General features: G+C 48.3%; 1 protein-coding gene across 1 annotated transcript in view; it reads left to right on the top strand.

The window, feature by feature from the left end:
* Positions 1–23,145, top strand: part of CHD1 (chromodomain helicase DNA binding protein 1) — a 1,592,763-nt gene that overhangs the window by 674,526 nt on the left and 895,092 nt on the right. Inside the window, exon 20 of the mRNA XM_078675438.1 lies at positions 8,307–8,455. Within this exon, the coding sequence (XP_078531564.1) occupies positions 8,307–8,455 (149 nt within the window). The remainder of the gene's footprint in view (positions 1–8,306; positions 8,456–23,145) is intronic.

The raw sequence follows: 23,145 nt of genomic DNA, 5'->3' as shown, positions 1-23,145 counted from the left end.
CTTCGGGCCCCAAAGAGTGGTAGGGACCCAGATACGGAGCTCGCCAGTGGGTTCACATGCGGCGCCAAACAAGTACCCTGTCGCCGGCTCCAGAGTTGCAGCAACGTCTGTGGGGCCTCCCACACAATCGACAGTCCACCTCCAGCGCCAGGGGACAGCCCGATGAGGCTCCCTGGGATGATGTGTGATGTGGCCGCCGCAGGGGACTTGTCTCCGAGTCAACGGCGTCCCACACCTAAGTCTCCCATCGTGGTGGCTATTGAGCCGACACCGTCCAGATGCCGGTCGATCGAGCCTTCTTCGAGGTTTGTCGCTGCGGCGCCACCTCTACGTCGTTCGGTGCTAGAAATGTCCCTTCCTACTCCTTTTCAAATGGACGACGAGGCCCCTGGGGGTTCATCCCCCCCACGTTGCTTGAACGTTCTTCAGAATATGTTGTGTAGCAATTGCAGGTCCTCGGACATCCTCGGACTGAAGGGAGTTTGGTTTTTGGTGGACGTGTTAGCCCTAAACCGTCCCCTAACTAGGATTTGCTGTCACTCCCTAGAATGGTGATGGAGGCTAGTGCTGCGTATGCAACAATTGCTTGCAAAGCTGTTAACATTTTACAGTTACAGCCTCCTTCTCTCTCTCTGCCCTCCAATCCTTTATTGGATCTGCTCTATCAGGGCAATGTGCATGTCGAGCCCTTGCTACCTTTTAGTGAGTCGTTGTACGGCATTCTTCTAGGGACCTGGGCGAGACCCTCCTCGGGGGACCCGGTTGAACGTGCTATTGCTCATCGTCACCGCCCGTCTCCAGATGACCCAGTCTGATTGTCCCTACACCCTAGGGCTCAAGGGCTAGTTGTTCAGACAGCCTCAGCTTTGCAGCCTTTGTCCTCGCCTCCGATACTCCCACCCACTAGGGAATCTCGATGGTTGGAGACATGTGGTTGGCAAATGTTGGTGTCTAGAAGCTCGGCCCTCCGGCCCTTGAACACTTCCTGCGTGTTTGCAAGGCTACTTTCGCCCTTTGGGACTCTGTTGAGCTCTTCCTTCCCTCCCTTCCAGAAGGCCCTCGGGCTGACCTGACTCGGATACTCCAGGATGGTCGTGAGCAGGCAAAATTTTCAATTAGATCAGCCATGGACACCACTGATTCTGTGGGTCGGTTGATATCCAGGTCTGTTGTTCTGTGTCACCATGCTTGGTGCGTGATGGCAGTTTTCCAGAAAATGTTCAGGAGCGTCTTCGGACAAGCCCTTTGATGGGGCCTGTAGGAAGCTAGCTCGGTATACTATATCAAAATGAGGAATAGTGTTCACAGAGTCCAATGGAACCCCACGGGTAGGCAGAGGTAAAACTAGATAGAACCTTACTCTTTATTTGTGGTAGTGTGGTCGAGCAGCAATACAGTATCAGAGGACAGTGTTAAGCAAATGTTGTACACACTCAAGTCAGTCAGCAAATGAATTCACACACTCAAAGACTGAACTTCAGACCAATTGTTTTTGTATACAAATATTTAGTTATATTTATTTCTTAGAACCAAGCAAGCCTGTCACAGGTAAGCAATACATACTTTACAGTAGTGCATGCTGATTGTAAAACAGTTCAATTACAATTGTAGATGTACTATGGTTTGACTTGCAGTATTGTTTTAGAGAAATGCAATCACTTGTAAATACAGTACAGAGACTTGAATGGGATTTTCAATAAATAGCAGGTAAGTTACTTTTGGATTACTTTTCTTACTCAGTGCTGTTGTGCCTGGATGCAGCACTGGGACATTTCCTGTAAACAGGTGAGTAAAAGCGTACAATTTTAAAGAATTTCTTTAGGTTTCAAAACGCCGCACTGTGTTATCCTATGGAGGAAAATATGGTTATCGGTTTGTAGGTAAGTATTCGGTAGTGGGAGTTGAGTATCTGGGGGTAGGCTCAGGGGCTCCCCAGGGTCAGTGATGCACTCTTGTTACACCCTCAACGGCACTAGGGCGACTTGGTTCAGAGTGTTGAGGCCCAATGTTATCCAATTGGAGATAGGGGGCCTCCAGTTGGTGACTGCTGACGAGCAAGCCACTGGATTGTGGGAGCAAAGCTCCTGGACTTTAGCTCAGGGCAAATGGAGAAACAAATTAGCACCAAAGGTTGCACCCTCAGCGGCACTAAGGTGGCCAAGTGCAGGGTGCTGTTTCGACGTCAGATGCCCTGTCGTTTCCAATGGAGAACCTCCGGTTTGCAAAACCACTGCATGCAGGGAGACAAAGAACTTCTGGGTGCGACCACCACTTCGAGAGGTAAGGTGGGAAGTTAGGAGTTGGTTAGGCACCATTGGTTTGGGCACACAAGGCTGTGGGGCGTCTTGTGCAGGGGTGCCTTTTGGGGTTGGATCTTCTTACCAGCTCCTGATCGCGGTTAGGGGGGGGGATTCTGGATTTAGACTGCAGGCGTTGTTGGGGTGACCTCCTCGCGGTGTTTCCCCGCTTGGGCCGTGGACAGTGAGTACAGAATGGGGCGGATTTGCGGTTTCCGGCTGCTTCCAGAGGTTGCAGTTGTGCAAATCTGGTGTTTACGGGAGTAGCAGTCTTTGGAAGTGATGGCAGGCAGGTCCTACGGGATCTTCGTCTTGTTAGTTGCTGCACGAGTGTTTGGTCCTTTTTCTTTTCTTCATGTTTCTTGTCTGGATCTGAGAAAGCAAGGTTCAGGGGTTCCCCTAAATACTAGATTTAGAGGTGTTACACGTAGGTAAAAGGCGGGGACCAATGTGTCCCTTCCCTGGGGTGGATACACACCCTATTATGCCACCCTCCTATGGGAGGGGCATGTGCCTCTCCCTGGTTGGCTGAGTGCCCCAACTTTAGGATGGCGATAACTGAGGGTTGTGCTTCACCTCGCCTCCCCCACCCAAGGGGTGGAATTGGCAGAAGTGGGCACACCTCTCTTCCTTACTTGTTTTTCCCGCCGGTTCTCAATTGGCCTGGGGAAGCTCACAAAGGCGGCAAGCCTTTGAAGCTTCTCCTTCGTGAACCCTGCCCATCCCCCATCATGGGGGAGGAGGCTTGGCACCTCGTCCTAGGATGTGTATTGTTTCAGGCCTCAGAGAGCAGCAGACGCTCGACCCAGGGGTCCAGAAACATGTCTGGTGGTGGCAGCTGAAAGCAGCCACCAATCCTGGACACTAGTGGTAGGTCGTTTTTCAGGGGTCTTCTCTAAGATGTCCTTTGTGTGCATTTCTCATTAAGTCCCACACTGGCATCAGTGTGGGTTTAATGTGCTGAAAAGTTTGGTACCAAACTTCTCCGTTTTGAGTGTAGCCATTATGGTGCTGTGGAGTTCGTAATGACAAACTCCCAGCACCATAAACTCTTAATGGCAGCACTGCACTTACAATGTCTAAGAATGGACTTAGACATGGTAGGGGTACAGGGCTCATGCACCTGTACCCTCACCACTGGTATAGTGCACCCAGCTAGAGGGGTGACTGATCTATGCCAGGGCAGTGGGTTGTAGGCATGGCACACAGGGATGTGTGCCATGTCTGCTCTTCACTTTGTTCTACCGCAGGACACGTAGCCTGCAAAGGCAGTGTGTGAGTGTCAGGGTACAGGACCTCTAAGGGTGACACAATAAGTGCTGCAACCCTTAGAAGGCCGTCTCTGGTCACAGTGCCATGGGTACCTGTGGTGCCCTGTACCAGGGGCTGACCTGTGGCCAGAGATGGCAATTGGGTTTAGGCTTCAATGCAGTTTTATGGAAAGAACATAGGACCTGGGTACCTGATTAGTAGGAGCCCAGGGCACACTCAATCAAAGTACATCAGCAATTCAGCAAAAAGTGGGGGCAACCATGCAGAAAGAGGGCAGTTTCTCACAATGCGAGGTGGAGATAGCTACTGAAGGAAGGCTTCCGCTATCTTGGAATTTATATGACCCCAGACCTTCAGAATCTTTTACACTTGAAATCTAGCCATCCCTCTGGAGAGACTGCGTAATGACGTCAAACACTGGAGATCACTGCCTCGCTCCTTAGTGGGTCATGCTGCCCTATTTAAGATGCTAGCTCTCCCCCTCTTTTTGTACATCCTTCAGAACTGCCCCTACAAGGTCCCTGACTCCCACTTCAGAAACATCGAGACTGAGGTTAGAACACTACTGTGGGATGGAGGAGCGCCCCTCATAGCTCTACAGAAATTAACTAAGTTTTGGTACGACAGAGGTATGGCACTCCAAAATAATGGCAAAACACAAGGGAAACACCTTTCTGTCCCCATCTAGCTGCATAGCCTATTTGAATGAATTTAATGAATTAAATTCTTAATCAGCCATTTAATTATTCCATATTTTAACCAGTAATTTTCATCCTTCTCTGTTTATCTTCAATCCATTATACCCATTTTCATAGTTTCTTTGCTTTTCAAAAAACACAGGAGAAACACTGCTTCCTCATGCCACGGTTTTATTGCAAGTCACCCAATGCATTTCGGGAATAATCCCTTCTTCGGGGGTTTCTAAAGTACAAACAAAATTAATCTTGATAAGTTCCATGATAATCATTCTTATTAATACTGTTACATTAAACAAACTGACATCTAACATGTTTCTCTGTTATTCGACCTTTGCACAAACAATTGCTTTCATTTTTATATATATTTATAAACCGCTTCGAGGACTCCCCATGTTTAATATTTAAACTTTAAACTTTCAGTTACCTCTCTTACCAACTTTGCTGCTGACTAATCAGGTTCTGAGCTATACTATTCTCCCCTGGAGCCATGTGCTGAACTCAGTTAGAAAAATATTGTATACTATGGCGCGCTTACCGTGGCAATTATTACTTCAAATTCGACAATTCATGGCAAAGTCCTTTCATAATTATCTTAGTTGCGAGTCCGTCCTGCGGACTAGCTGCATTTTGCTCCCACTCTTCTTGTCGACAAACGCTTCACTGCATGCTGACAAATGCTCGCCTTAATTACCCCACATCTCAGCAGCTGCATTATCACGTGACGTGCAAACTACTGCTGAACTCCTCCCCAAACTATTGACGCTGCACGGCCTCTCGCACTATCGCTCCTCTGATGAACTACGATGCCCAGAATCCCTCTGTAATCATGTGTACTGCGGTCCAGGTTACCCGCCCACATTGTTTACTCGCTGCTAAAATATGTAAGCCCTGAAACTGTTAAAATGCAATTTATACAGTTCAAATCGTCCAACACTTGTTACATATGTACATTGTGCAAGAAGATGTTTGCCACTCGTAAAAAGGGTCGCATTCTAAAGTCTAATTTTTGACCTGTAAACGTGATCAAGTGTGGCAGGGAAACACGACTCCTGTGTCCACGATGTTGATAACTCTGTCCCATTAATTCTTACCACTTTACTCTTCTTCCTGGGTGCAACCTCTCCGGTTAGGGCGGAAAGTTAATTCAGAAACATGTGGATGGTGGAGAGATGCACACCTTTTCTTCTTTAAAATATTCAACAATGCTTATATATTCCACTGTAAACCTTGTCGGCGTGCTCGCGCTCCGCCCATTTGCGCTGCAAACAAGTCAAAACACAAGGGAAACACGTTTCTGTCCCCATCTAGCTGCACAGCCTATTCGAATGAATTTATTGAATTAAATTCTTAATCAGCCATTTAATTATTTCAAATTTTAACCAGTAATTTTCATCCTTCTCTGTTTATCTTCAATCCATTATACCCATTTTCATAGATCCTTTGCTTTTCAAAAAACACAGGAGAAACACTGCTTCCTCATGCCACGGTTTTATTGCAAGTCACCCAATGCATTTCGGGAATAATCCCTTCTTTGGGGGTTTCTAAAGTACAAACAAAAGTAATCTTGATCAGAAGAAGGGATTATTCCCGAAATGCATTGGGTGACTTGCAATAAAACCGTGGCATTAGGAAGCAGTGTTTCTCCTGTGTTTTTTGAAAAGCAAAGGAACTATGAAAATGGGTATAATGGATTGAAAATGAACAGAGAAGGATGAAAATTACTGGTTAAAATGTGGAATAATTAAATGGCTGATTAAGAATTTAATTAATTAAATTCATTCGAATAGGCTGTGCAGTTAGTTGGGGACAGAAACGTGTTTCCCTTGTGTTTTGACTTGTTTGCAGCGCAAATGGGCGAAGCGCGGAGAGCGAGCACGCCGACAAAGTTTACAGTGGAATATATAAGCATTTTTGAATATTTTAATGAAGAAAAGGTGTGCATCTCCCCACCATCCATAAGACTCCAAGATAATGGACCATATTATTGGGCTTCACAGTTGGTAGTGGTGAATCACTTGGTGTATCGCTCCCCGATGGACCCGGCATATCTGTTAGATAGATATCAAATGGGCAGTAAGGGCTGCCTGGGAGCTCTCTACTCGAAAGTCCGAAAAGGTCGATACCTGGGCCCAACAGCCCATACTGTGGAGGTCTGGTGCCAAGCCAATAGACGTCTTGACTGGTTCGATGTACTGACTCAAGCTACTCCGTTATGGTCCACTCAAAAACTAGGACTATTATGTAACCAACCCGACTTTGATAAATGGGACACTTTAGGAATTTCCACAAAAGGCCACCTAGTGAAAAATGGGAAAATATTAACATTTGTGGAATTAAGGGAGAAATATGAACTAGCTCAGGGGGAGGTCTTCCTCTATTTACAGGTCCATCATGCCCTTAAATCAGCACTCTCAGACACAGAGAGCATACCGTAAACCTCCCCCCTGGAGGACCAACTGCTTTCTGAACCTATGCTAGAGAAAGCTGCATCATTCACATATCGGAAACTATGTAATAACTTACCCGATCCGTTTTGCACTCTCTGAAAACGGTGGCAAGCCGATGTAGGGCAAATTGAAGATGATGATTGACAAACAGCACTGATGTCCCCAAGAGAAGCAGCCATCCCTTGTAGGCTCTGTCTTATTCAATTAAAAATCCTCCATAGGACCTACCTTACTGGTGTTACGTTAGCAAAAATGGGGAGGAGGCAAGATACCCTGTGTCTCCGCCTATGTCATCAATAGGCTCCCTTTTACCACACCATATTGGAATGTCCTTCTATACAAACCTAATGGGAGAAGGCAACGAGCCCCAAGCATAGAGCACTAGGAAAAAAGATTATTTTAACACCACAACTAGGGCTTCTTAATATTTGGAGGCGATGGACCTTAAGGAGGTGGAGCAACAATTGACTACTTTGTCAAACACATTAGGGAAACTTGCAATTGCAATGAAATGGGGGGTGGCAGATGGGCCATCGCCGAAAAGTTGGGCAAAGGAACTAGACCAATGTATAATAGCAGAAAAGGAGGTGTTCAAGTCCAGAGGTTGTCCTAAGAAATGGGATGGAAAAAAATGGAGTAAATGAAACACGTACCAGGGGGAATTGTGTGCATCGCCTACCAAGGAGATGGACTTGGGAAAGAACTGCGGGGATAGTATAGGCATGATTGACTGATTTAATGCTAATCCAATTTATATATAAGATTGATGTAACTGAGTTGAAATGTATGAAAATGAAAATGTTTGTGAGTAATCTGTCTTTCCAACCAATAAAAACATCTTTAAAAAGAAAAAGTGTAAATTTACTACTGTTCTCACAAGGGGGGGCAGGCTTGTCTTTGTACGCATCCTAATGTTCCTGTACTAGGTGCTCCTAGAAGAAGCCACATGTAGAGATAAGTCTGTAATGGGGAGGATTTGAATGTGCACAACTATAGAACATTGCTTCTTTTCTGACTGTACCAAACACTAACAGAAGCTAACCTATTTGAGTAAATTTTATTATGAAGATAAATCGTTAAAGAAGTTGGTTAATGCAATTAAACTCTGGCCAGTTATTTTGCTCTTTGGTTTTGATATATGTGCACATTTATTTTGATTGGTTGCTTGCTATTCAGAACTGTTTTATAAATGTGATAACATCACTCAGTGCTTGTTTTCTCAATGTTGATTCATTATACTTATATATTTTCTGTGACAAAGTGTGCAATCCTGTGGTGAGGAATGCAAATTAACTTTGTATTACACGAGCCACTACACGGATGTTTATCTAAGATTCTCCGAAAGGCATTTTCCTGATTACAAAAACAAGTCATCATTTCCCCATCACACTCCACACTTAATATGAATAATAAACCTCACAGAATATCTGTAATTGGGATACAATATGTTGTGGGGTTTTTACCTGTAACCTTCCATCTCCCCATTACATTATTTGAGGCGTACCTTGCAACATACTTCAGCAAAATAAGTTTGTTTAATGTGTTATGTTTTTCCTGTTAAAGAAATGTATTCTGTTTTCATTTTATGCCAGGTTAATATTTATCGGCTTGTTACAAAAGGTTCTGTTGAGGAGGACATAATTGAAAGAGCAAAGAAAAAAATGGTACTTGATCATTTAGTAATTCAAAGAATGGACACAACAGGGAAGACTGTTTTGCATACAGGTTCGACTCCTTCAAGGTAAGCAAATTGTTATAAGAGCTTAAGCTATTATTGTTCCTGTTCCTGTTAATTGTTCTCGGAGATAGTCATGGCCAAGGAGCCTTTCTGTTCGCGGTTACATATTTTTATTTTCAAATCTGTTTTCGATTTGTGTTGGATCTTGTTATTTTGTATCATGGCATTCCTGCTGATATCCATAAACATAATTCCTTCTCACCCACAGGTGGGATTCTCTTAACATTTTTTCTAACCGTTTGTTTGTGAAAAGAAAGCATTGCAAGAAAGCATGCCTATGTGAGGCAACCTTTTTCATCTATTTAATGTATCACATTTTCAGTTTTGTGATAGAGTATATTTGACTGAAAACACAATTGTTTGCCAACTTTTTTAATTCAAATTTAAAAGCAATAAAAGCATTTAATGAAGTCTGTACATATCATGTGAAACTGACAATAACAAGCCCTCTCACGCGGTTAAGATCCAGAAATCCAGCAATGGATTGTCTGCATCTACCTCTAAAAAGTCACACAAATCATCTTCAATGGCGATATATCCTGATTCCATTCTGTCAGAAAGCAGGATTGTACTTTTTGGTGATAACAAAGACATTTATTGGCTAAGTAATTGTCATCAGTGATTTTGGCGGTGACAAATAAAATACAGTTGAATATAATGAGCAATAAGCTATCAACAAGCTAAACATTGTTGACAAGTAGGATCACCTTTACGGTGAATAAACCTCCGTAAATGACGAGCAAGTCATTGACAACGACCTGTCTGTCAACAATTCAGTTGACAAATGCAAAACCAACAATTGATGGACAGAATGTAGAACAATGTCATACATTCACCCAGTACAGAGATCTGGACCTTAATCCATTGTTTTTTTGCTCACCATACCATTCCAGTTTGCACCCGGCCATATGCAAATCAGTCTTGACCCTGCGCCAAATGGGCACAGTCCAGCCCGAACTGCCAGGCCAGGTACTCCCTGGACTGGAAACAATTCAGTTGAAGACACAAGTTCCTGTATTGATTGTAGAACCATCAATAACAGCCTCTGACATTAGTAACCTTGACGACGCGGATGACAATCAACTCTAACCATGTTACACACTAGTTTATTAATGTCTACTATAAAATGGAACACAACCCATGAAAGCCTAAAGTCTAACAGATGTTTAATGCAAAATTAGCCCATATCCAAGCAAAATAGTAAATGACAATTGGCATTTTAACGGACAAGAGGATCCGCTGAAAAGCCAGTTGGAACGTATAATGCAAAAAGCTAAACATTTCGGACTCATTTGTAACCACTTTTCTCTCAATAGAAGTCAGTGGAAACATAAACATTTGATAGAAACTGTTACTTCAAGAAGACTAACGAATGAGCAGGAGGCAGGATCTTCTCACAAGGAAAATGTGAGTAGACCTGGAAACATGGATACTGGTGCATAAACATACTGCTGAACACACTGGTTTCTGCAAATCATGCTGTTTGCCAGCATTGGAAGCCAAGATAAGATTTACTACGAGATGCAGGAAATGTGCCACCCTGACTAATTGGCTTCTGGGCCTAGGAGAATCATGAAACATAGCAGGCATATCTGATAGAGGCTTCTAGCTGCAGATTCCGTAACTTTGAATTTCCCAGGCGTCCGGCTGAATCCAAAAACTCTTGCTCGAGCAATACACTTTACACATGCCTTCGGGTGGCTCCATTTGGCTCCGTATGATGTCGTCGACGTCAGTAGGGTTGGTTATGATGTTGCGGTCACCTATGTAGGCGCCACCAAGGTGCGCCAACGTCAGTTCTTTTTGCGCCACTTAAGCTCTGGTCTGGGCAGAGCTACTCCTCTTCTGCTTTTTGACAGGCCTTTTTTAAACTTTTGTCGACTTTAGAAAAAAAAATTAAATTTGTGTGCGCTGATGTCTGTTACCGACCCCTACCTCGTCTGACTCTGGTGTCTCGAGCGCGACCACGATTTGAAGTAATGCTCGGACTGTCAGGCTGTGGCTCTGAAGGCCGTGCGGGAGCGGGCAATGAAACTATTTGCGGCCTGGCAGTCAACACCATCCAGTGAGGTGTTGCGGAGGTCCAGGTCCTGATCAAAGAAGAGTAGGTTGCAGGACTGCTCCCGTGTCCCAAAGTCCTCTTTGTCCCCCTCGTGGTCTACAAGACACTTGGGGAAGAGGCACAAGAAGAAGTCGTAGCGGTTCACCTTTGCCTCGACTGTCTTTTGTCGACAAAAGAGGTAAGGGGTCTCAAACACTCTAGGCACGGTTCTGCGGAGCCAGGGTTGACTTCACACCTCCCACCCTATCCGGGAGCAGGAGTAATCTCGCTCAAATTAAAGAATTGTAGGAGGCCATGCGCCCTGTCTTTGAGCTGGCCGACCCCTCTAGTGAGCATTCGGGCCCATGGGATTGAAAGGGACTCCATTGGGTTCAACTCAGCGGGCACCGGCCACGGTGCCGGTGGGGCCTCAGGGATCCGAACCAGGTCGATGCCGGTCGTGCCATTGCGACCTCCTCTGGCATAGGACCGAAGTCAGTGCCTGCGGTGCTGTCGGTGGCAGCCCTGTCCTTATCCCTACGACAGAGTCGATTCAGACGCTGATTGAACCCAAGGGTTCTATGTTGTCACCTGAACACTTTGAAGCTGTTTTAGGCTTGCAAGAGGAATGGGAGGGGTCTATGAACCGTCTGGCGCACGATGAGTTTGCAGAGCAGATGGACTGGTATCGGAACTTGGGGAAGCCAGTAGACTGGACACTTCTCCAGATACTGGCATGCACCCTCCGCCAACTGTGGCTACGGAGGAGGGGGGGATCTTATGACATGGTGATAAAAAGGGCGGCCGAGGTTCTCTGTGTAAGTCAGGACTAATCTCCTGGCCAAATTGCTTCAGCTTGGGGCTTCCACCTCTGAACCCCTTTTGCACTTTAATGAGGCACTAACTGATGTCCTTCTAGGCATGTGGTCCAAGTATAGCATAGGAGCTCCTGTGAATAGTACAATTGCATGCCACCATTGCCCAGCTTCGGGCGACCCAAAGTTCCCCAGCCAACACCAGAACCCCTGAAAGCTTGTAGATGCAGGCTTCCATATCCCAGGGTGTGTTACCTTCCGCCAATCCAGTCTTCCCCTACCTTGACAACTGGCTGTTGAAGGCGTCCTTGTCCCAGGCTGTCGTCACCCACTGAAACTGGTCCAAGGATGCTTGTTACTGGTTAACGGAAGGCCTTGCTTGGCAGTTCGGGCTGGACTGTTTACATGAGGCAAAGGGTCAAGACTGATGTGCGTATAGCTGGGTCTGAACTGAGGTGGCGAAGTGAGCTAAAGAACGATGATGGATTCAACCCAGATCTGTGACTGGAAGTGAGTGTCTGAAAAGTTTCAGCGCTTCATCCATCATCTCCTTGTGTTTGAAGTTCCAGTGGGCACAGCATTGGGGAACTCTCACTGACGTGGTTCAGATCTCGGAAGGAACTGCAAAAGATCTGCAGTGGTGGTTAATGAACCGCGATTGGGTCAACGGCAGACCTCTCTCCCTTCCCCAACCAGATCTTAAAGGTCGTGACAGATGCCTCACCTCTGAGATGGGGCCACCATCTGGGAGAGGTGGCCATCAGGGGACACTAGTCTCCGGCGGAGACTGGGTTCCACATAAATTTATTGATGCTCCGAGAGATTCTGTTGGCATTGAAAGCATTTGTTACCTCAGTCAAGGGGAAGTTAGTGGAGGTGCTCACAGACAACACCACCGCCATGTGGTACTGCAACAAACAGGTCGGGGTGGGGTCGTGGGCCCTTTTTTGAGAGGCTCTTTGTCTCTGGACATGGCTGGAACAGCAGGGCATAACCCTATAACCCTGTTGGTTCAACACCTGGCAGGTTCTCTGAAACCCCAGGCGGATGAACTCTGCCTCAATGCCTAGTGGATCTCGAGTGACCTCTCCAGTCGGAGGTGGTGCAAATTCTCTTTCAGCAGTGGGGAAGACATTGGTTAGATTTGCTCTGCTCTGAAAGGAACATGCAGTGTCAGTGGTACTGCGCGCTGGAGTTTCCAAGGTAGCTATTGCTCGGCGCCGCTTTTCGTCGTTAGCGGAGCACAGGCCTATTGTATGCCTTTCCGCCCATACCACTCCTGCCCAGGGTTCTGAAGAAGCTCAGGAGCGACGGGGTCCAAGTCATTTTTGTGGCTCCGAACTTGGCAAGGAAAGTCTGGTATCCAGAGCTTCTGAGAATGAATATCGATCCTCTGATCAGGCTGCCCCTTCGGTAGGATGTTTTGTCGCAACAGCAGGGGAGGGTTCTCCACCCGAACCGGTCAACTCTGCGTCTCCATGCGTGGAGAATGAACGGCTACAGTAGATAGCTTTTGACCTTCCTCCTGAAGTCTGTAAAGTTATTCTGGTGGGCAGGCTGCCCTCCACAAAGACTGTATATGCCTGCTGTTGGCAGAAATTTGTCTTATACTGTACAGAAAGGTCCATTGGCCCTAAATCTGCTTCTCTTTCTACTGTCCTTTTATTCATTCTAATCCTTGCCCAGCAGGGCTCTGTTTGGGTAACTCTCAAGGGTTACCTTTCTGCTCTGCCATTTTTTTTGCGGCTGCCAGATCTGTCATCTCTCTATAAGTCCCCAATTGTAAATAGATTTCTAAAAGGGCTTGCTCACTTATTTCCACCCGCGCTTTTTGTTATGCCACAGTGGGACCTTAATTTGGTTCTTACCTATCTAATGTGTGCTCCTTTTGAGCCTTTGCACAATTGTACCCTCTGGCAATTGACCATCAAAACAGCCTTCTTGGTGACGATTACATCTGACCTTGAGTTGCAGGCGTTATCTTGTTCGCCTCCTTATCTTATGTCCTTTCCAGACAAGGTGGTGCATCCTTTTTAGGGCTCGGCCTACGTCACACCTGCGTCAGCAGGGGGGCGGAGCTCCGAGCCGTATTGTTAAGGGGTTCTGAATCGTGCAGGAAAAATTCCTCAGTGAGCGAGATTTTTAGTACTTTACTTTTACCATCTGCATGGTAATTGGTCCTCGCGGTGCCGTGTTTGTAGTAGGCTCAACGCAATAGGCCATATATATTTCACGTTGGGCATTTCCTGCATTTTGTGTGCGGTTACGAGCACGCCAGTCCATAAATTTCAATTAGGAGCTGTCAGGGGGCCGTGGTAATGGAATCCAGATTGTCGGGGCGCGTTCACCAGTCTGCAGTGAGTGGCGCGCGTTCGTGCTTGTTCTGGGTTCTCCTTCTACCAAAGACATTACTCACTTTTCCTCTTTTCATGCAGATCTTTTTTTCTTTACTGACTACAGCTGTGTTTATATAGACGGTGGCTTCAGTTGTGCAGCAGGTGCAGTGGCACCAGTGTGGCGTAGCAGGTGCAGTGGCACCAGTGTGGTGTAAGTATCTTTGGTGGAGCAGGTGCAGTGTTACCAGTGTGGCGTAGGCGTAGCTACCATTGGTGGAGCAGGTGCTGTGGTACCAGTTTAGTGCAGCAGGTGCAGTGGTACCAGTGTGTGGTAGCTACCATAGGTGGAGCAGTTGCAGTGGTAGTGTTGCTTAGCTATGATTGTGCAGCAGGTGCAGTGGCACCAGTGTGTGGTAGATGGCGTTGTGTAGCAGGTGTAGTGTTATCAGTGTGTTCGAGGCATGTGGGCTGCTAAATTCATATCTATTGCATAGATCGCCGCCTAGTGTTGGGTCCGGATGATTGCACATTGTTGTCCTGGAAGAGTCTTCGAAGTATCACGAGATAGGTGGCTTCTCCCCTGGACTACAGTGCGCAGGGGCATCGACTCCATCCCCAGATTGTTTTTTTTCCGCCATTGGGTTCGGATGTGATTTAGACGTCTCCTGTTCGGAATCGATAAAACAACCTTTGAAGGCCACAAGGCTTTTTTTACTTCGTCGGTATTGTTAGCGTTCGGTCTCGTGTGTACTCCAACTCTTCGAGTCGGATAACTGTGGAGTCGGGTGACTCTTCGGTCATCGAGGCCCTGTCGACGCAGCAAGACCCTGACGACGCTACGATGGAACGAAGCCCGTTCAAGTACTGTCCCGTGTGCGGTTCGAAATACCCTCACATCGACGTGCATCCTGTATGCAACAAGTGCCTGTCGCCGGACCACAACGAGGCCAACTGTATGGCCTGTTCCAAATTCAGGTCGAAGAAGACGCTCAAGATTCGGCGCGTGGCGCGCCTCGAGGCCCAGCGATCGGCACCAGCGCCTGTCGACATCTTTACAGACCCCGAAGCAGACGAGCAAGAGCTTCACCTGCAGATATCACCTTCATCGGCGGAGGTCGAGGCCGACTACGGGGGAACCCATCGAGGGCCTGGACCTGTACGAAACCGTCGGAGGTAGGGGACGACGAGGAAGTTTATGGGGCCGCGGAAGATAGCTCGGAGGAAGAGCTATGCCCCGTGCGTACAATTACTAAGGCTCAGGTCATGGGATCGCCACTCGGCCTTACCCACGACCCTACTCCTCGATCCTCGGCCCCGCCTCCTGGCCCGGCTACGGACACGACTACGGAGCCTCCATCACACAAATCGAAACCGAAACCTTCGGAATCGAAAACTACAAAGATGGCCGACACACCATCGAAACCGAAGACGTCTGGGACTGCATCGGCGCCGTCGTCTTCGGACGCCTCGAAGCCGAAGAAGGCTGTCTATCAGGCTAAGGTACCGAAAGGGGCCAAGGAGACCAGCTCGAAGAAGGTCGTCGAGCCAGTGTCGTCTAAGGTGGTCGAGCCGAAGTCGAAAAAGACTGTCGAGACTCCTTCAGCAACAACTGCCGCACCAACAAACACGCGGACAGTCGAAACGGCGTCAGCAAAGGGCACCGAGCCGAGGTCTGGAGCCCCTACGCCGAAGGTCAAATCCGCTGCTCCAAAGTCAGCGACGTCAACGACTAAGGCCGGGACGGGGGACCGGAGCACAGCTGTCGAAGGTGCATCCGCGCCTCCGCCGCACAAAGACATATCGTCGACGCATGGCTCTTCCCCTGTGGGTGGACAGAGGTCGTCGGTCGGCTCGACGAAGCCATCCGCTTCGTTTACAAAGCAAGTCACGGACTCCCTGAAACGAATAAAGGACAAGGCGTCGGAGCAGAGAACACACTCGGTGCCGAGGCAGAGTGTTCCACTGGACAAGACTTCGAGGCCGATACTCTACACTCTACCGCCAAAGGTGGCGCCGAAGGCTTTTGCCCCTCGTACGGTGACCGAGGAATCAGTGGCTCAGCTCACGGGAGGTTTTGGTCGACCACCCTTGCCTGACGAACATTCAGAGCAGTTTATCGACACCGATACGGGTAGATTAACCCTCTACAAAAGGAAAATTACAGCACAGCCTGTAGAATCCTATGTCATACCTCTAAAAAGGAAAAGGCCTGCACCAGACACGCCGGACCTTGTTGAACCCATCCCTCAAGTGCCTGGGAGGAGTCCTACACCTTCACCCACTGGATCCAATGGGGATGAGGGTGACCAAGATGAGCAGTATAACTTCCCTGAAAATACTGACCCTGATGAGCAGCAAGAATCATGGATACACTCGGGTGATCAGGGCGACCAACAGCTGGTCAGTGACCCACATCTGTATGGTGTTAAAACTTCTCCCACTGAAGACTCTGCGGCATTTAATGCCTTAATTGAAAGGGCTCGATTCAGAAAAGGGGGTGGTGATGAACAGAGTGTCTGAATTAAGCAGACCACTCTTACCCAGTCCAAAGATCAGGGCTTGATCCATCACCGTTATTTAGCTCACTGCCCCATCCCAGCTCAGAACCTGGCTGTATGCAAATTAGTCTGTCCCTGGCCCAGTGCGTCATGGGAACAGGGCAGACCAAACTACCAAGCCAATTCTTCACCAGAAAGGAGACAAGCTTCCGGGGACCGGTTTCTGCCCTTTCAGGCGTCGTCGGCCCGGCTTGCTTGAATCCTGATGGAGCAGTGAGCAAGGGACTCATGTCTGAGTATACCCTTCCACGCTTATGGTGGACAAAATGATTCAGAAAAGGGGGTGGTGATGAACAGAGTGTCTGAATTAAGCAGACCACTCTTACCCAGTCCAAAGATCAGGGCTTGATCCATCACCGTTATTTAGCTCACTGCCCCATCCCAGCTCAGAACCTGGCTATATGCAAATTAGTCTGTCCCTGGCCCAGTGCATCATGGGAACAGGGCAGACCAAACTACCAAGCCAATTCTTCACCAGAAAGGAGACAAGCTTCCGGGGACCGGTTTCTGCCATTTCAGGCGTCGTCGGCCCGGCTTGCTTGAATCCTGATGGAGCAGTGAGCAAGGGACTCATGTCTGAGTATACCCTTCCACGCTTATGGTGGACAAAATGATTCAGAAAAGGGGGTGGTGATGAACAGAGTGTCTGAATTAAGCCGGGCCGACGACGCCTGAAATGGCAGAAACCGGTCCCCGGAAGCTTGTTTCCTTCCCAGTATAAGAATTGGCTTGGTAGTTTGGTTTGCCCTGTTCCCATCATGCACTGGGACAGGAACAGACTAATTTGCATATAGCCAAGTTCTGAGCTGGGATGGTGCAGTGAGCTAAAAAACGGTGATGGATCAAGCCCTGATCTTTGGACTGGGTAAGAGTGGTCTGCTTAATTCAGGCACTCTGTTCATCACCACCCCCTTTTCTGAATCATTTTGTCCACCATAAGCGTGAAAGGGTATACTCAGATGTGAGTCCCTTGCTCATTGCACCATCAGGATTCAAGCAAGCCGGGCCGACGACACCTGAAATGGCAGAAACCGGTTCCCCGGAAGCTTGTTTCCTTCCCAGTATAAGAATTGGCTTGGTAGTTTGATTTGCCCTGTTCCCATCATGCACTGGGACAGGAACAGACTAATTTGCATATAGCCAAGTTCTGAGCTGGGATGGTGCAGTGAGCTAAAAAACGGTGATGGATCAAGCCCTGATCTTTGGACTGGGTAAGAGTGGTATGCTTAATTCAGGCACTCTGTTCATCACCACCCCCCTTTTCTGAATCATTTTGTCCACCATAAGCGTGGAAGGGTATACTCAGATGTGAGTCCCTTGCTCATTGCACCATCAGGATTCAAGCAAGCCGGGCCGACGACGCCTGAAATGGCAGAAACCGGTCCCCGGAAGCTTGTTTCCTTCCCAGTATAAGAATTGGCTTGGTAGTTTGGTTTGCCCTGTTCCCATCATGCACTGGGACAGGAACAGACTAATTTGCATATAGCCAAGTTCTGAGCTGGGATGGTGCAGTGAGCTAAAAAACGGTGATGGATCAAGCCCTGATCTTTGGACTGGGTAAGAGTGGTCTGCTTAATTCAGGCACTCTGTTCATCACCACCTCCTTTTCTGAATCATTTTGTCCACCATAAGCGTGGAAGGGTATACTCAGATGTGAGTCCCTTGCTCATTGCACCATCAGGATTCAAGCAAGCCGGGCCGACGACGCCTGAAATGGCAGAAACCGGTCCCCGGAAGCTTGTTTCCTTCCCAGTATAAGAATTGGCTTGGTAGTTTGGTTTGCCCTGTTCCCATCATGCACTGGGACAGGAACAGACTAATTTGCATATAGCCAAGTTCTGAGCTGGGATGGTGCAGTGAGCTAAAAAACGGTGATGGATCAAGCCCTGATCTTTGGACTTGGTAAGAGTGGTCTGCTTAATTCAGGCACTCTGTTCATCACCACCCCCTTTTCTGAATCATTTTGTCCACCATAAGCGTGGAAGGGTATACTCAGATGTGAGTCCCTTGCTCATTGCACCATCAGGATTCAAGCAAGCCGGGCCGACGACGCCTGAAATGGCAGAAACCGGTCCCCGGAAGCTTGTTTCCTTCCCAGTATAAGAATTGGCTTGGTAGTTTGGTTTGCCCTGTTCCCATCATGCACTGGGACAGGAACAGACTAATTTGCATATAGCCAAGTTCTGAGCTGGGATGGTGCAGTGAGCTAAAAAACGGTGATGGATCAAGCCCTGATCTTTGGACTGGGTAAGAGTGGTCTGCTTAATTCAGGCACTCTGTTCATCACCACCCCCTTTTCTGAATTTATTGAAAGGGCAGCTTCAAACCACAAAGTAGAGATGCATGCCGACCCAGTGGAAGTTGACTTTTTATTTGATACTTTTTCGGCATCAGAAAAAACGGTGAAGACACTTCCAATGCTTAAGGGGGTTCTCAAGCATGCCACAGACATTTTCAAGGAACCCACCAGAGCCAGAGTGGTGAACCCACGTATTGAAAAGAAATACAGGCCGGCGCCTGGTGACCCTACTTATATTAGGGGACAGTTGCCTCTAGACTCTTTGGTGGTCTCCAATGCCCGCAAGAGGGCAAATTCACAGACAACGGGTGAAGCTCCTCCCCCGGACAAAGAGTCTAAAGTGCTGGAGGCAGCGGGCAAAAGGGTGGCTGCGCAGGCAGCCAACATATGGCGCATTTCTAACACTCAAGCCCTGTTAGCCAGGTATGATAGGGCGCACTATGACACCTTAGAGCAGTTCTTACAACACCTTCCAGACCAGTTTAAAGAAGGAGCTGAGATGCTGATACAAGAGGGCAAGCTCATTTCTAACGCTGCGATTAAATGTGCGCTAGATGTTGCTGATACAGCTGCAAGAGCAATAAACACTAGTGTTATGTTAAGGCGTCAGGCATGGCTCCGCATCTCAGGGTTCAAGCCTGAGATACAAACGACTATCCTCAACCAGCCCGTCAATCCAGACAGACTGTTTGGCCCAGAGGTTGATACCACCCTCGAAAAGATAAAAAAAGATACTGAAACGGCTAAGTCCATGGGGGCGCTTCAGTCTCAGCAATACAGAGGGAACACTTTTCGTCGCTCAGGTGCACGGGGTGTTGCCAGAGGACACTTGGCACAGCAGTCGCATTTCAACAAGGGAGGCGCCCAGGCCTCGTACCCAAAACAGAATAGAGGTGGTTACAGAGGAAACAGCGCAAAGGGCAGAGGCAGAGGCAACAACAATTCCCGTTCCTCTGCTGCCAACAAACAGTGACTCCCTGTCACTGCCCCCTGACCATCCAACACCTGTCGGGGGGAGACTCCAGCAGTTCCTGCCAGTCTGGAATTCCATCACCACAGACAGGTGGGTCAGGAAACTTATCCAATACGGCTACTGTTTAGAGCTAACATCCACTCCACCCAACATACCCCCAAGACACCGTCCTATGTCAGCAGAGCACTTGCACTTATTGCAGCAAGAAGTCCTGGTGATGCTGCAAAAAGGCGCTATAGAGCTCGTGCCGGTGGAGGAAGAAGGCACAGGGGTTTATTCCCTGTACTTCGTAACCCCAAAAAAGGACGGCTCGCTCAGGCCCATTCTAGACCTACGGCCCCTCAACCTCTACATACTCTCAGAACATTTTCACATGTTAACACTACAGCAGGTTCTACCATTGTTAAACCAGGGGGACTTCCTCGCAACCTTGGACCTCAAGGATGCTTATTTTCACATACCACTCCACCCGTCCCACAGAAAGTACATCAGGTTCACCATACAAAACAGGCATTACCAGTTCAAGGTCCTGCCCTTCGGGGTAACCACTGCCCCCAGAGTGTTCACGAAGTGTCTGGCGACCGTGGCGGCGCACCTCAGGAGACAAAACATACATGTCTATCCTTACCTAGACGACTGGCTCGTTCAAGCAAAGTCGGAACAGCAGTGCGCCGCGGACATGTCCCACACAATTCACCTCCTTCACAGTCTGGGGTTTTCGTTAAACTATCCAAAGTCGCACCTCCAGCCAGCCCATGTGCGGCAGTATCTGGGCGCGACAATCAATACTCTGACAGCTACGGCTCAGCAACCCAGGTGAGGATCGACAACATCCAGTCGCTCATCCGGAGGTTCAGACCGCAAAACTCACTCCCAGCGAGAGTGTTCATGCAGTTGATAGGCATGATGGCCTCCTGCATCTTCATTGTCCCGCACGCACGGTTGCATATGCGTCCGCTCCAAGAATGCTTGGCGCATCAGTGGACTCAGGCTCAAGGACAGTTAAAAGACCTAGTGTTGGTCACCGGTCGGGCGTACAACTCTCTGCATTGGTGGAATCCACACAACCTTTGCAAGGGCCGACCATTCCAGGAGCCTGTGCCACAGATTATCCTAACAACGGACGCATCTCTCCAGGGGTGGGGAGCTCATGTGCTCCACTACACTGTGCAGGGACTATGGACGACGCAGCAAAAGAAGATGCACATCAACTATCTGGAATTGATGGCGATCTTCATGGCACTCAAATCCTTCAAGATACATCTGTGCAACAAAGTCGTGTTAATCCGGACGGACAACATGACGGCGATGTATTACATCCAGAAACAGGGAGGTACGCACTCTCCACAGCTGTCTCACCTGGCTCAGAGCATGTGGAAGTGGGCCATTCAGAGGAACGTCTTCCTCATGGCGGAACGCCTCCCGGGCACGGACAATCAGATGGCAGATCTGCTCAGCAGGTACAGCCATCAAATGCACGAGTGGGAGATACATCCATCAGTACTCCACCCGTACTTTCAACAGTGGGGTCATCCAGAGATAGACCTGTTTGCCACAAGGGAAAACTCAAAATGCCAACACTTTGCCGCCAGGTTCCCTCACCCACAGTCGCAGGGAAGTGCGATATGGATGAACTGGTCAGGCAGATTTGCGTACGCTTTTCCCCCAGCACCTCTGATACCGCTGGTGGCAAGAAAGCTAAAGCAACACTCGATGACACTCATCCTAGTTGCTCCAACGTGGGCACGCCAACCATGGTACACCACGTTTCTAGAACTCTCCGTGGTACCGCATCAAAGGCTGCATCTCACACCCAGGCTCTTGACGCAGAACCATGGCGACATTCAGCACCCGGATCCGCGACAGCTCAATCTGGCGATCTGGCTCCTGAGGTCTTAGAGTTTGGCTACCTCAACCTGCCTCCTGAATGCATGGACATCATCAGGGAGGCACGGAAGCCCACTACAAGAGCTTGCTATGCAGCAAAATGGAAGCGGTTTGTCTTTTATTGTACAGCACACAACATTGACCCGCTGGATGCCTCCATTCCTAACATCATCTGCTATTTGTTACATCTTTACAAATGCAATCTAGCGTACGCTTCCATTAGGATACACTTATCCGCCATAGCGGCTTATCTTCAAAACAGGCAGCATCTCTCTGTTTTCAGGGTGCCTGCCATTAAAGCTTTTCTAGAAGGGCTAAAGCGGGTCATTCCTCCCAGGACCCCACCCGCTCCAGTATGGAATCTCAACGTGGTCCTCACTAGGTTGATGGGCCCACCTTTTGAGCCTCTACATTCATGTGAGATTCAGTTCTTGACATGGAAAGTGGCTTTCCTTATTGCTATCACGTCTCTAAGGCGTGTTAGCGAGCTACAAGCGCTCACAATACAAGAGCCATTTATGCAAGTGCATTCAAACAGGGTAGTGCTCCGCACTAACCCCAAGTTCCTTCCGAAGGTGGTGTCACAGTTTCATGTCAATCAAACCATTGAACTGCCCGCATTCTTTCCAAACCCAGAAACAGTAGCAGAAAGAATGCTCCACACGCTAGACGTTAAAAGGGCATTGATGTACTATATTGACAGAACACAACCCTTTAGGAAGACACAGCAACTTTCCGTTGCCTTCTCCGCACAGCGCAAGGGCAACGCTATTTCCAAATCTGGAATAGCCAGGTGGATCGTTGAATGCATTCAGATTTGTTATCAGAAGGCTAAACGCACTTTAACGGTCCCCCCCAGGGCGCACTCCACACGCAAACTGGGGGCCTCCATGGCATTCCTAGGTAACATTCCTTTAGAGGATATTTGTAGAGCAGCCACGTGGGCTACACCACATACATTTACCAAACATTACTGTGTAGATGTGCACTCCAAACAGCAGGCAGCTGTAGGACAGGCTGTTCTCAAAACTCTTTTTCAGACTTCTGCAGCTGGCACGGGCGGCCGCCGTTCATGAGGGGACTGCTATGTATTCTATGCAATAGATATGAATTTAGCAGCCCACATGCCTCGAACTGAATATGCTACTTACCAGTATGCATCTGTTCTTGGCATGTAGGGCTGCTAACATTCATATCGCCCGCCCTCCTCCCCGGCGCCTGTAGCAGCTGCAGACTACCTCATGCATTTCATCACTAGCATGGACATCGTTTACACTATCGCACTCCATCTTTGCCACAATGGCTAAAAACAATCTGGGGATGGAGTCGATGCCCATGCGCACTGTAGTCCAGGGGAGGAGCCACCTATCTCGTGATACTTCGAAGACTCTTCCAGGACAACAATGTGCAATCATCCGGACCCAACACTAGGCGGCGATCTATGCAATAGATATGAATGTTAGCAGCCCTACATGCCAAGAACAGATGCATACTGGTAAGTAGCATATTCATACTTATCTATGATTGTGCAGCAGGTGCAGTGGCACCAGTGTGGCGTAGCTATCATTGGTGCAGCATGTGCAGTGGTACCGGTGTGGTGTAAGTATATTTGGTGGAGCAGGTGCAGTGTTACCAGTGTGGCGTAGGCGTAGCTACCATTGGTGGAGCAGGTGCTGTGGTACCAGTTTAGTGCAGCAGGTGCAGTGGTACCAGTGTGTGGTAGCCCCCAATAGGTGGAGCAGTTGCAGTGGTAGTGTTGCTTAGCTATGATTGTGCAGCAGGTG

Source organism: Lissotriton helveticus, chromosome 2_1, assembly GCF_964261635.1.
Source record: "Lissotriton helveticus chromosome 2_1, aLisHel1.1, whole genome shotgun sequence".
Classification (NCBI taxonomy): Eukaryota; Metazoa; Chordata; class Amphibia; order Caudata; family Salamandridae; genus Lissotriton; species Lissotriton helveticus.
This window is presented reverse-complemented; position numbering and strand designations above follow the sequence as displayed.